At 43.0% G+C, this 13,668-nt stretch overlaps 1 protein-coding gene across 8 annotated transcripts in view; it reads left to right on the top strand.

Moving 5' to 3' along the window:
* INTS9 (integrator complex subunit 9) overlaps positions 1–13,668 on the top strand; it is a 74,830-nt gene that overhangs the window by 54,128 nt on the left and 7,034 nt on the right. For 7 of the 8 annotated variants that reach the window (XR_012672841.1, XR_012672842.1, XR_012672843.1 and 4 more), the window contains one exon: positions 11,988–12,086. The exons of the other annotated variant lie outside the window; for it this stretch is intronic. Coding sequence is in view for 4 of the 7 variants with exons in the window: in XM_075144810.1 (XP_075000911.1) it covers positions 11,988–12,086 (99 nt within the window). In the remaining 3 variants the exon portion in view is untranslated. The remainder of the gene's footprint in view (positions 1–11,987; positions 12,087–13,668) is intronic. 8 annotated transcript variants of the gene reach the window in all.

The raw sequence follows: 13,668 nt of genomic DNA, 5'->3' as shown, positions 1-13,668 counted from the left end.
CAAAGAATCTGGGAGTTAGTAGCTAGGAGTTGTCTTTCTCCTTCCCCAGCTCTACCTGCCGTGAGAAATACCCTTTCCCTTGAGGAGCAGTATTCAGTCATATGTTAAAGGCATAGTAGTGAAATGGCTCATTTGTATTACAACAGTTTCAATAAATGGTTAATTCCTACAGACTGCTGAAGTCCAACAGGTTAATGGGTTGCTTGTAGCCATCTATAATGTGGACTACTTATGCCCGCAACATTTATTAATAATTTATTAACCCCATAAATCAAATATAAATGTACCCATAATACAAAGGGTGACCCATACTCTAGCAGACATGATCTTAAAATATTTTTTTGACAATGCAATCAGCACAAATGTGTCCTTGGATCAAAGGTGACCGTGGCCTTTTACAAGCAGGCGTTACTGCCCTTTGGAAACTGTTGAATATGTGAGTCCACTTTTCATCAGAGTAGACGGAGGAAGTGCCCTTAGTTAAGCCAAACATGAAGTACAGAACTGGTACCCACGTAACAAAATCCCTCAGCCAGTCTGCAACACCCATTCCTACCATTTAGCGTGTGTCTACTTTGTGCATCGGTTCTGTTAGGAGCCTGCCCAGCCCACTGGTTAGAGGACTGCCAGAGACAAGGAGGGATTTTTTAATTAGAAAATATACTTGGATGCAACTCCATCATGGCATGTATATTTAATTGTTTTGGAAATTTGCATATTTATTGGAGCCTATTAAACCTAAGTCTAGTAAAACATGTCTTCCATTCACCAGCATGACCAAAACAAATCGTAACATTCTGAGTGTAGAGAGCCAGTACATGGCTTACCTGTTATTTAGATTCCACTGAAGCTTTGGGTTTTCCCCTAAATGGGGAGGGTGTAAGTGAGCCTTTGTACGTGAGCCTATCCCTTGTGTCAGCCCCGTGAGGAGGGTGGATACCAGCCTTCCTGCAAACAGAATGCAAATTAGCACAGATGCTACAAATGAATATTCACCAACCCTCATTACATTTTGAAGTTCCTGTCAATGGGGAGGGTTGTCTAAAAGCTAGACTGGTCCATGGGAGTCGCAGGATCAGTTTCTTGCTCTGTCGGAGTCTTCCTGTATGATCAGCACAAGTCTAAAACACAAAACACAGCTCATGTTGGAAAGGACGCCGAGGACTGCAGAGTTCCCTGGCAGAGCTTATTAGTCTGAAGGCAGTGCCGTGCTCGTGGGGCTAGACCGCATCAGAAAACAAGCCAGTGTTTCTCTTGTTAGCTTGGCTGTTGGCAGCAAGATCCCTTACACTTGGGGCTCAAGAGGCCATGTGGATTCAGTCTCATTGGCAGCCACTAATGTGAAAATGCTCTCCATTTCTCAAACCCAGATCTCCAGTGGTTTTTAGGTGCTGTCTGTCACTGAAGCGAATGGATTCTTCCTATACCTCTAGGTAAAAACAGTGCACAGAAATAAGAGCACTTCCCAAAACTGCTGGGAAGTTGGAGGGAGGATGCACTGTAGAAAATGTGGTATTCACCAACCTGGGTATAGGTATCAAAGAAGCACGTAGAAAATGAGAGCTGATTTCTATTGCATTCACTTTAACTTGGAGAGTTTGAGCAGAAAGCTGCACAGACAGGGATATTGACAGAAATGACCCTTTTTTTCTCTCTAACAAATAACATCAAATTATATTCACACAGGAGTCCTAATTTCAAAGCTACTTGATATGTAATGATGCTCCTGAAAAGACTTTTTAATATGATACAAAAATTAGGTAGACCAGATAATCTCTGAGACTTTCAGGAAAGCTGTTGTCCTTCCCTGTTGGTGTCAGGCAGGTAGTGTTTGCTTGCCTCAGGGGGGTGTTTGAGAGTTAGACCCGTTAGTGGTTGTGTGCTTGCCTCTGAGAGCAAGGCTGTGATTCAGGGCTGTTAATAGGATGCCATTCCCCAGCACTGAGATACGCAAATCATCCTCAAAAAGAGATCTTGCTCATTCTTTTTAAGGGAACTTGCTCGAGGAATAGCAGTGCCAACTTTGTAGTGATCACAGGCTGTCTCCCCAGGACAATCTGTTTCACCATGTCTTCATCGTATCACCGTGCGAGGCTAGTTTTTGCTTCCAGCTTGACCTGCAGAGTGGGGTTAAGGCATGGGAGGGATGGTACGTTGTCTCCCACCCTCTCTGTCTTTGGTCTTTGAGTCTTAGCAGCATAGCTGATAATAACTGCTGAGAAGTGTAACTATGTAATCTCTGCTACTCTCTGTAACCACTCACAACAATGAATCCAAAAGGATCATTATTTGGTTTTCAGATAAATGGGAGAAGGAGGAAAAGACTGTCTTTTTCTGGGGCCTGTATTTCCTTTGATGCTAACCCCCTAAATAAGCACGATGTTATCTCCCTAATAATTTTTATGTGCCATCTGCGTGGCTTGCCTCATTCCCCCTCCCAGCAGAAGAGCCCTATCTGTCTGTTCGGTTGTGCGGAGGGATTATTAGGATGTTAGTTTTGCGAGGCTGATGCGAATGGCCTGTTGGTTTCAGGCAGGGTTTATACAATAGTGCCAAAAAATGGCTTTAACTTCCCCTTCTACTAGGTGGGTTGTGCAAGACAGGATTGCAAATATGATAGATGAGGCTCCCTGGTGGAGAGTATTTGCTCCTTAATGTCCCTTTTTCAGTAGTTTCATCCAGGAAGACTCTTTAATGGTGCCTAAATATATAGGAATTTCTATACTGCAAGGAAAGGGCATTTGTTTCATATGGGCTACCACCAGCTCTGGGGTTCTGTGAAGGCTCAAGTGGCAGTTGGAAGGGGTATTTTATAGCTCCTAGCAAACCTTGCAAAGGCTTGTTATTTGTCACAACCATGTTAGCCAGAAATGGAACGATGAAATCCACCCTGGGAAAAAAGTAATTGCTAGATCTGCTTCAGGGCTAGGACTTGGGTCTAAAGTACAGCTAAAGTCTCATAAAAGAATGTCTGCTTCAAGGAAGTCCTGATCCGGGCCCTCTCCTAGCATCCACAGTCCTTTCTCAGAAGCGGACATGGTGCTCAGACTTCTGTCTCAATTCTTAAAGCTTTTGAAAACCAAACAGTTGGCTCAGCATGGTTTCAGTCAATACAGACTGATAGTATGGTAGTGTGAAATTTCCTTTCCAAAACCGTTTCAGTGGTTTCAGATTCTGACCTGTCAGACTAATGTAAATTTACTGATACTGCTGGAGCTTGTCTACATTTCAATCACTTCACCGAAGAGCAAAGTCAGGTCAAGCAGGACTGTTGTATGTTAATGAGATTTACACTCAGAGCAGCCTTTGTTTAGAGAGAGGTTTTAACAGTCCCAAGGCACCAGGCTGGAATGGCTCTCAGAGGTATTGTGGAAACCTTTACACTTTAACTAATTTGTTCTTCTCGGCATCTGCCTTTCACTTTAAAAAATAATAAAAAAAAGACTGCTTCCTGGAAATTGGTTAGGCATTGTCTATTCACAGGAGAACGATGGGAAAATGGAAAACACCTTCTGGAGCAAGCAGATAAATTAAACATTAGTGTTTGAGCAAATAATGTGCCTCCAGTTTAATTACAGCTGAACAATGGTGCGGATCACTTGATTTCAGCAGCAGACTGACTTCGGTGAGGGCTCTGTGTTTTTAAAATACTCTGTTTGCAAGTTCTTCAGGACACAGGCCAGTACAGGAGAGTGTGAACGTGCAATGCAGAGCCCGGCATGAAGTGAAATTTTAAGGAACTATGGCAGAGAAGAATTAGGAAAACAGCCACTGGCAGCCCGTTATAATTATGTAGCTTTCATTCCACCCTCCCTTTTCTTATTTTGACTTCTCTTTCCACATAGGATCTTGCCAACTCCTTTTTGAGAGAAAGAAAGGCAAAACATGGCTTTCATCCTACCTCTCCAACTTCCTTCCATTTTTCAGGGACTAAAGAGTTTAATTTCTGTCTGTCTTCTAACCCTCGACTTATTTTGGTGACCCCACATTATCCAATCTCCTGACCTCTCCATTCCTTTTCCCCTGACTATTCCCCCTTCTATAAAGATGCCATAGCCTCACTTACCATAAAGTAAATGAAATATAACCATCCTGCTTGCTTCTGCTATTATCATTCCTCCCTTCAGCTCCAAGCTCACTGAATCCACCGTCTGTAAAATTGCCTGGAGTCCCTCCCTCGTTTTAGCATAGGCCCTCTCCGAGTTTGACTTCACCTTTTGACATTCCATCAAAACTAGTCTTGTCCCAGCTTTTACCAACCTTTTCTTAGACAAAGCCAGACCACTGTAGTCTGCCATCTTCCTGATTTGCGTCATCGCTGTTCAATGCAATCAGCCGTTCCTTCCTTCTTAAAAATGTCTCCCACCTCACTCCCATGTCTCTTCTCTCCTGGCTGTTCAGCCTCCCATTGCTTCTGCAGAGAATTTTCCTCCCTCCTCCCATCTTTTGTGGGCTTTGAATGTGTTACCCCACATTTCCTTTGCTTTTCGGGGTTTTTTTTTTGCTGTACCTTTCCTCTGGTCGGTCTCATCCACAGATTGTCCTATTTAGATTGATGAAACTTGGATCTGCTTTTCTGTTCCCAGCCCGCCTTTGTCTGCCCACATTAATATCTAGGTTTGTTTCTCCTTCGTTTTTGATGGCTGACTGTAAGATAACACTCTCCTCTAGCCAGGCACTTGCCTCTTTTTTCCCAGTCAGCTTCAACAACATCGCATTCTGAGACTTGACATTCTGACCCATGAATTGGTTACTATATTTTGAATATTTTGATTGATGCCCTTTTCTTGTCTTTCAAATGACTCGTCTTTTGCATCTGTAAGCTGCTTGCCTTTACTTTAAAGATATTTCACATCCTTGCTTCCCCTACCTGTCATTTTTCATTCAAGTTTGAGGCTGATTTCTGCTTCTGCTGATTCTGGCTTCCACTGTCCTCTTGTAAGTGCCTCAAACAACTGTTTCCTGCCTGTTCCCAGGCTATGCGGCATACTGGGGAAGAGCTTCATTAAACAGCCATAAATCTACTTCATTACACTTCTTAAATACCTCCTTAAAACTGTCTCTTGGCACAGGATTGGCAAAAAGCCAGTGGTTAGCTTTAGTACTGAGACTAATGCTTATAATCCCACCCAGGATTATTTCCTGTTGGTTGGTCAGTAAATATCTTTCTGTTTTGATTTCCAGCCTTTGGTGGCAAGGTTCATCATGTTGATCTGGAGCCCTGGTCCATTATTTGGACGTGGAACATGTACATGGAAAAGAAGGGGGTTGTTTCATTGTTCAAAACTGTAGGACTACCCCTGCAGCTTGTTTTATTTCTCAACTAAATGTTGGCTTGATGGAAGAGTAAAGCTATGATGTAGGCATTTGCAAGCAATAATATTAAAAACTTCAGATATTTATGGCATGATTCTTCATCCACTGAAGTTAGTGAGACTTGAAAATCCTCTCCAGAGAGAATTGTAGCAGACCCACAGACTGGAAGATCTGTTAAGTTAGGGTTAGTTTAGCAACCTAATCACCCCACCTGGATTCTGTAAAATCTGAGACTGAAACCTCACAAGGCATGACTCAAGTCACACACTAAAGATTATATAGATGCCCTTAGTTCTAGGATGTTTGTTTTTCTCTGTTGGAAATGCCCTTGTTCCTTTAAGTCTCATTGGAAAGATTCCCCAATTTCCATTCTATTGCACAAATGGCCTGCAGCATGCTTGTGCCTTGTTTAATATGGTTGCTGGTCATGACTGCTTACTCCAGAGGCATATTTAAATCTTTAGACCTTTCCCCTTCAGTGCATGTGTTTGACCACATATCTCTTTGTTTCCTCTGCAGGATCTGATACTTGCAGACTTCCTGCACTCAGACTCTGCCTGATTTAGCAGATGGTATAAAGCCAAGGCTGAGTCTGCTTGAGACTTCGGCCCACACTATAATCTCTTGTGCATTTCTGTGTCTGGTTTCAAGTGACTCGACAACAGAGCTCCTGGTACTTAAATAGTGAAGGGATAAGAAGAGGCAGGGAGGTAGGAGGTGAGGTAAACTGTCTTCCTTTCCTAACATTGCCATCCAAATATAAGTGACAGCATGAAGACCGTGTTTTTCCTTCTGTTTACAAAACTGACTATACAGATCATCCCTGCTTGTGAAAAGGGCTATTGCACAGCTTTTAAGAATGTGGAATATTTGGGCACTTATTTTCTATTAAAGGTACACGGGGAAGATGCTTTTCTGCATCCAGAAACTGGATTTGATGTGTGTGAGGAGCAAGGTGAGTGGGGGGATGGAGGATGAGGCAGGTTGTTCTCTGCTCAGATTTTGCTGAGGACTTCTTATTGTAAAAACCTCTGTGAAACTGTGAACACTAGGGCCTGGTGGACTCCCTCTGAAGGCAGGCAGATCTTAAAAATCTTTGGGCTTCTCTAATAATCGGGAGAGGATATTTTTCTGTTGCATACAAATTGCATCCTTTTTAGGGGCTAGAATCTGGGTAGGAATCTCTTCATACCTGGCAAGCTCCAAGGCTGTAAGCAATCATTTCCACCTAGAAATCGAAGTGCCCTCATGGGTTACATGGCCAGAACCCAGCTGCAGTTAGTAATAGTGTTTATAATGTGCCTCAAAAAATGTAAGGCACCAGCTTCAAATTGTGAAGACTTTTGCCCCTGCTGTTCCCACTAGAATGCTGTTCAAACCCCCACTGTCTCTGATGGCTAGAAACATCCTAATTTCCAGCCTACACATATTCATGGCTGGTCTGCACATACTTATTCTTAACATGATGTTTCAGCATAAATAGATTTTCCCTTTTGTTGGTATTTTCCCTGTGGTGTTTATGTAGAATAATCAAATTCTTCTTCTGGCATTCTTTTTGCGAGGCTAAACAGGCCAAGATATTTACTTTCTTCTTACAAGACAGCTTCTCCTGCCCTAATCTACCCTTCAGTATATCTTACTTGAACTTAAATTACCCACAATTTACAAATAGTTCAAATGAGATCTTGCTGGGCCCAATATAATAGCAATAGCTCATCTCTGCTAGAATTACCTGATATTTTCTGGAGTTGCATTTAGCTTTTTCATGGCCATGTCACATTTGTGACTCTCAGTTCTCACGGGATGGACTAATGAACCTGGACCCTTCACCTCTGTCATTTCCAGCAGCTGCCACCTCACAGCAGAATTTCTCGGTATTAGCCCAGTCCCTGGCCTTGCATTTCATGCTATTGAATTTCATCTTGTTTTTCTCACTCCAGTTCTTGAGGTCATCTAGTTCTTTCTCTATGATAGCCTGATCTTTCTTTCTATTAAGGGTGCCTCTACAAACTTCAGTGGGGCCTTCTGAACACTCTTTTCATTCTGTATTCAGGTCATTAATAAAAATTGTATGGGAGTAGGCTCAAGACTTCAGGAATTGCAGCGACAGCCCAGTAGTTGTCTGAGGATATCTTTGCTTTAACCAGGACTTTCCCTACCTCAGGACTGCTGTAGAAATCCACAGCTTGTAATTTCCCGTGTGGTACCTTGCTAGTGCTTCATGAAGCACAGACTGTGGCTGCTCCAATTCCCTCAGCAGTTGTCTTATCAGAGAAAGCTGTTGTGTTAGTCGCATGTGATCCACTTTTGATGATTTTTTTAAAATTTTCCTTCCATTTACTTTATTACTGCAGTATAGTAGCATGAGTAATGGACCCCTTAGTAGGATTGCTGAGCACTAGATTTTGCACAAGCACTGAAGAAAACTGATCCCTGCTCCAAGGAATATATTACAACATTATTCTTTCTTTATTTTTTCTAAGGACTTGCAATGTGTTGAGTTCATAATGTATCTGTCCTGTCCAGTGGTTTCACAGCTCTGTTTCATGTTTTTGATTTCTCTGGTTTGATCCAGAGTTGCAACTCTGGCTCCTACCTCTAATGCAGAGATCATACATTTATGCACAGTTTGCAAATCTGGAAAATACACATTTAACGTTGATGTAAAAACCCAGCTGTGTCCCTTTCTAAATACACGTGCTATAATCTAGTGTACACATCAGTGAATTTCAGATCTTAAAAGTTAAGAGAATTTTAGTTATTGATAAGCTTTGCTGTGCTCCTGCTTGTTCCCCTTTGCTCCAGTCCTGGAGGGTGAAGATCCAGCTCACCTCACTCAACTTGGACTTGCCTCTCCCTGTTGCATCAGTCTTCCTGCACCCTCTCTAGTGTAAGCCAAGAACTGTTGCACGAATAAAACTTGGAGGGGAAGAAGGAAAACGGAGAAGTTTGGAGAAAGGTGTCCCAAAAATCTAGGGAGAAATCACTGGTAGTCACCACTGCCAGTATGGCTGCAACTTGGATGTTAAAATACTGGCTGGCGTATGTCTGTGCACATCTGTCCCTGGGAAAATCCTCCATCGAACCAAGACCATGTGTGCTAAAATTCTGGTCCTCTCCTGATTTTATTCACTGTTTATTCAGCCTCAATTGTTTTTTTACTATAGGAGTTTCAGATCCCATCCTCAGTCATTGTTCAGCTCTTCATTGCCAACGAGAGGGTTTTTGGCTGGTGACTGAAGACAGCATGCGACCTTAAGCCTAGGGAGAGTTGTGCCCAGTGAAGGCCTTAGGAGAGACTTCAGAGTAACCTGACCAAACATTGTTCTTCTTTGAAAACAACTATAGTTTGGGCCAACAACGGTGGTTGGGCTCACACAGTATGTGTCAGATCTCATTTTGTTGTGGAAAATGCAATCCTACGTGAAAGATTCAACTGCAGTTTACAGTAAAAATGTCTTTACTCTGCAAGAGCATAGGTGGACAGCTCTGATCATGGGAGCAGAACTACCCAAGTGACTCTTCTCTCCCTCAACTGTTACAAGGTTCACATCAATACTTGCAGTTTCAGACTACTGAGAGTCAATGCCTTTTGTTTTTTGGTTGGTCTCTGTTTTAAACTTTCCTTAACAGGAGGGATTTAAAAAAATGAAATTCACAGTACACATACACACACACACAAGTTTGTCTTAAGGCAGTCCAAGTGCTCATCCATAGGCAGGGGACTGATTAATGTGATGTTAGCGCTCAGTGCCGTGCATCTCTGCTTTCGTGACTTCCCTGATGCCAGCATGTGGCACTAGACTTGTGATAATGACTGGAAGGAAGAAGCATTTATTCTTGCATAGTGGGGTGCTTTTCAATCTTGCAGACAAAGGCATAACAGGATCCAGCGACTGAAAGTTGGACAAATTCAACCTTGAAATAAGACACAGTTTCCTAGCTGCAAGGAAAATTAAAGTTCAGAACAGCTTGTGAGAGGAAATGGTGGAATTGCCATTGCTTGGAGTATAGACAAGATTTGCTATCTCTCTGAAAAGGGTTTCTTTAATCCAGCATTTTGGAAGAGTTCTGTGATTTGTGTGTGCAGGAGGTCAGTTGAAAGGAGTATAGCAGTGCTGTCTGGTCTTGGTGGGTGAATTACTGGATGTGATTAAATGACCTTTCTGGTTTGGGTCAGTGAACTTCTGTAATAAAAGGATTGGCTGCAACATGGAGAGGGCTGTGAGATGAAGCAATATCTGAGAGAAAATAAAAATGAACGTCTGTCTTACTGTCTTTTTGACTGTTAATAATTAAAGTGTTGCTATTTACCAACTGTGTGGTTAAAACCTGCATAAATGTTAATATCGAAGTATCTCAGTGGCAGAAGAGGACTTTGATTCTAAGCAGCTTTCTGCTTTTTAAGGATCTTTCTCTTTACAGTGTTTGTCATTTTGCCATGTATTCTTCATTAGAGCCCATTTTGTATCGATCTTCCTCTGGAAGGTGGTGGGAATGGAAAGTGCCTTCGACCACTGGAAAGTGCAGCGTAATACACTGCTGCAAGTGTTACTATTTTTAGGTCCTAGGGGAAATCTGAAGCAATAATTATCATTATATTTTCATTCTCTTAGCCTTCAACAACAAACCAAAGGCTGTATTCAAATTGCCTGCTTTAAAGATCTTGAACAGAGTCCCAGAGAGAGAGCAATCTGAATTGCTCCATGAAATTTTGATTTCTAAAATTCACCAAGTCTGAATATGTGCAAAATTTAGGGGATTTGAATGCAGCCTTAAAATGTCTGTGTTTTTCCCACACAATCATCTATCCAACTGTTTTATTTCAAGGAGGTGCTCTCAAAACGTTCCTGCAACTTTGATGGTGCTAGGTAAGATATTCGGAAGTTATTAGCTGAACTCTGCTGCCACTGAAGCCAACAGAAAAGCCTTCTCAGCGCTTTGATGGCAAAAGGATTAGGCCAGTAGTGAGTGCTTTTTGAAGTCAAGTTCAGTTTCTTCTGTATTCACAAGGAGTGGAGTTTTGCAATAACAGAGTGATCACCTATGTAATTGTAATTTACAGCAGACAAAAGTATTTGGCAGTAAAGTATTGGTACCTGAAGTTTCTTGAGAAGTGGCAGGGTTCAGTTGTTCTTTTCTGTCCCTCTCCTGGTTTGGATCCTGTTGAAAATTCACTAGATGGTCTTTGGTAAGGAATTTAATCTTCCTTTGTCTCAGGTGCCCTGTCTCCAAAATGGGAATATACCATGCTTTTCTAAAATCCGTCCAGTTTCTCTTCCTGCTTTTCATGCTTGGGAGCATCTGGCAAGCTAAAGAGAGCTTGTGTTGCCTTGCTGGCAGGGCAATGATGATAGCTGGTTCTCCAGAGCTCTGCTCCATGGAAGTGCTACAGTAGATGGCTGAAGTTTCAAAAGAATTCCTTTGTCTGGAGGTTAAGCTCTTAACATCTGGCTCCAACTGGAGGTGCCATGTGTTTGAAGAAGAAAGGAAATGGAGTTCAGATGAAGATCATCTTGTAGAGGCTCTTTCTACATGAGATGGGTTGATGGTCTGGGTACGTTGATAGTACAACTGTTGGGGAAAAACAGCGAAGTAGGTTCTGTCCCTTTAGGTGTTAGATGTCTTCACAACCGGAAAGTCCTCCCATCCAGTGGTGTAACGCATGAGCAATATTACCCATTTCTGTTTTGTGAGGCACCTGCAGGTTTTCCCCACAGACACAGAGGACACTTCGCGCATCCTTGCCTTCAGGTCCACAGTGAATAACAGGAGCGTGCTTGGCTGGGAGTGATACTTGGAAACTGCTTGAGCTGCTGGCCCATGCAGTCTGAAGATGTCTGTTTATCTAGGACTAGATCCTGGCTGCAGTCCTGGACAGGACTCCAGGGCACCTGGTGTCCAGTGTATTGCCATCTAGAACTCCGTTGGACAGAAAAAGGGAATAATTTTCTGTGTTCATGAGCACTGTTTTCTGCAGCGTTCTTTTGGAAACGTGGCTGGAAGAGGTGCTTCCCAGCCAGCCAACTTCCGCAAGTCTCAGCAGGTGCGGTACTGCCCACTCCCCATTCACTGCCAACACCCTGAATGCTGAGGATCTTGGGAGGTTGCCATTGAATTCAAAGTTGGAGCCAAGACTAAATTTTATTTCTTTCAGAGAAGAATTATATAAAAGGCACTGTAAGGGTTTCTATGCAGTGTTGTAAGGAAAAATTTCAGACCAGTCAACAGAGCCATTGGGTTTTTAAGGACAAACCCTTTTCTTCCAGCTGTTTTGCAGCCACAGCACTAAGGAACAGAAAGGAAACTGGCTTTTATTTTTCATTGTTCGTTGACATAACAAACTTGATAGATAATGAGTTTTATTAATCAAAATTATTAATAAAGTCTTTTAAAATGAGTTTTCTCTTTAATTGTTTTATTTTGTGAGACTTGCCTTGGTTACTGAAAACCTCGCTCTGCTCTGATAACAGTATGAAAGTCAGTAGCTTTAAGAGCTGGAGGGAGGGCTAAGCAGGTAAGAGGAGCGCTCTGTCGTCGTATCAGTGGGTTTGTGTTTACAGTTCATTAGTCCGTGTTTAAAAATACTATGCTGCCAATTTAAATCACAGCTGGATTCATACAAATTTTGAGATTATCACTTGCTGAACAAAATCCTTCTTTTGCTTTAGCTTGCAGATTCGCTTGTGCCCTTGGAGATTAAGCCTGGTATTTCCTTAGCAACAGTTTCTGCTGTGTTGCATACTAAAGACAACAAGCATGTGCTGCAGGTACAGTATAATGGCAAAGGGAGAAAAATATCCTTACACCGTGTTTCCTGCCATCTGGGACCCCAGCTGTTCTCGTAAGGCAACCCCTCCAACAACTCTTTCCCCACCGGAGCAGAGTCCTTGTCAGATGCTTTGTCCTGGCATGTGCAAGTGAGGAATTACACTTAGACGAGAGAGTGGGATGCAAATAAATCTCTCTACCCTTTTTTCGTTGGCCATGTGCCTGGCTAAGATAAAAGGGGAAGTCAGATTATTTCTGAAAAGAGACTACAAATCATAAAATCATACTGCTGTCTTCCATAACCCATACACCAGGATCAGCATCAGTCAGCCTCTCATGGACTTAGAACTGAGGGTCAGAGGAGAGAGATGACCTAAAACATTAGACGTGTGAAGGGAGTGTCTTCCTTAAGTTGCCCCATTCCCCAAGAAGCAGATTGTGCATCCTTGTACAAAGTAAGAGTTTACACTCTCTTCTGACCACCTCCTTTAGGCTGACACTGCAATTCCTGGCATTGGTGCTCCGCAGAAGGAGACGATGTCTGGTGGACCTGCTCAGCAGTGGATGCCCTGGTCCCCTTTCTCCTTTGATGCGTGAGCATTCAGGGAACTCAGCGAAGCCACACTCTGCATGATGCTGCCTCTCCCGCTGGGCAGCAGAGCTGGGCTGGGCCCCCTACACTTGGGAAGAGGGCCCAGTACAGGAATGTCTTTAATGCAGGGACAATAAAGATCGGCTAAGGATTTATATTGGTGCACAGCAGACAGGCTGTCTTACTTTTTGCAAGTCAGTTCCCTAGAAACACTAGGCAACACTGAAAAAATTGAAGTATTGCAATGCAATTGGTCTAAGGCTCCTTTCTCCTTTGTGTTGTTCATTTACTCTCTTCTCTACTCTGATTCCTGCTGCCAAATAAGCTTAGACCTAGGCTTTCAATGCCAGAGCTCTTATAAATGGGTGGAGGTAAGCCAGCACAGTGGTATCTGTCAGTATTGGCTGAGCCTGGGACCTCTGGGCGTTACAGAAGCTGTGTGTAGACAAGCCCCAAAAACTCAGTCTACGAACACAGAACCATGTGAGTGATTCATGCACAAATAACATGATACATGCACGTAGGCCCACCAACTAAAGGAAAAATGGTGGGTTTTGTAAAGTGACTCAAGTGCATCCCTGCTTGTGGAACTGGAGCCTGAGCAGGCAGCATTTCTTTCCCAAGGGTGAAAAACACCCTTCCCTGGCTGTTGAAAGAAACACAGGGACATCACAGCAGCAGGTTCAGACACGATGCTACATGATGGGAAAGACACGGAGTTGAGAGGAGCCCAGTCTGTCACCTGGAGTGTACAGGATGCTACAAGGCACTGGGGTTGCTTCAGGCAAACTCCCTGTGTGTTGTGCAGACGCATCCCTGGCAAATGTTCTTGCCAAAATTTTGGAGAAATTTTCCCCAGCACCTTTTTCCCAGGGACTGAGTTGCTAGTTCACTGGGAAAGACCAGTGCTGACACTTCCCCGACCTAACTAACTTGGCACAGGACACATGGACTTCTTTTACACAATAATTTCCTCACTGTTCTTTTTA

This window comes from Calonectris borealis, chromosome 3 (assembly GCF_964195595.1).
Source record: "Calonectris borealis chromosome 3, bCalBor7.hap1.2, whole genome shotgun sequence".
In the NCBI taxonomy this organism is placed as follows: Eukaryota; Metazoa; Chordata; class Aves; order Procellariiformes; family Procellariidae; genus Calonectris; species Calonectris borealis.
This window is presented reverse-complemented; position numbering and strand designations above follow the sequence as displayed.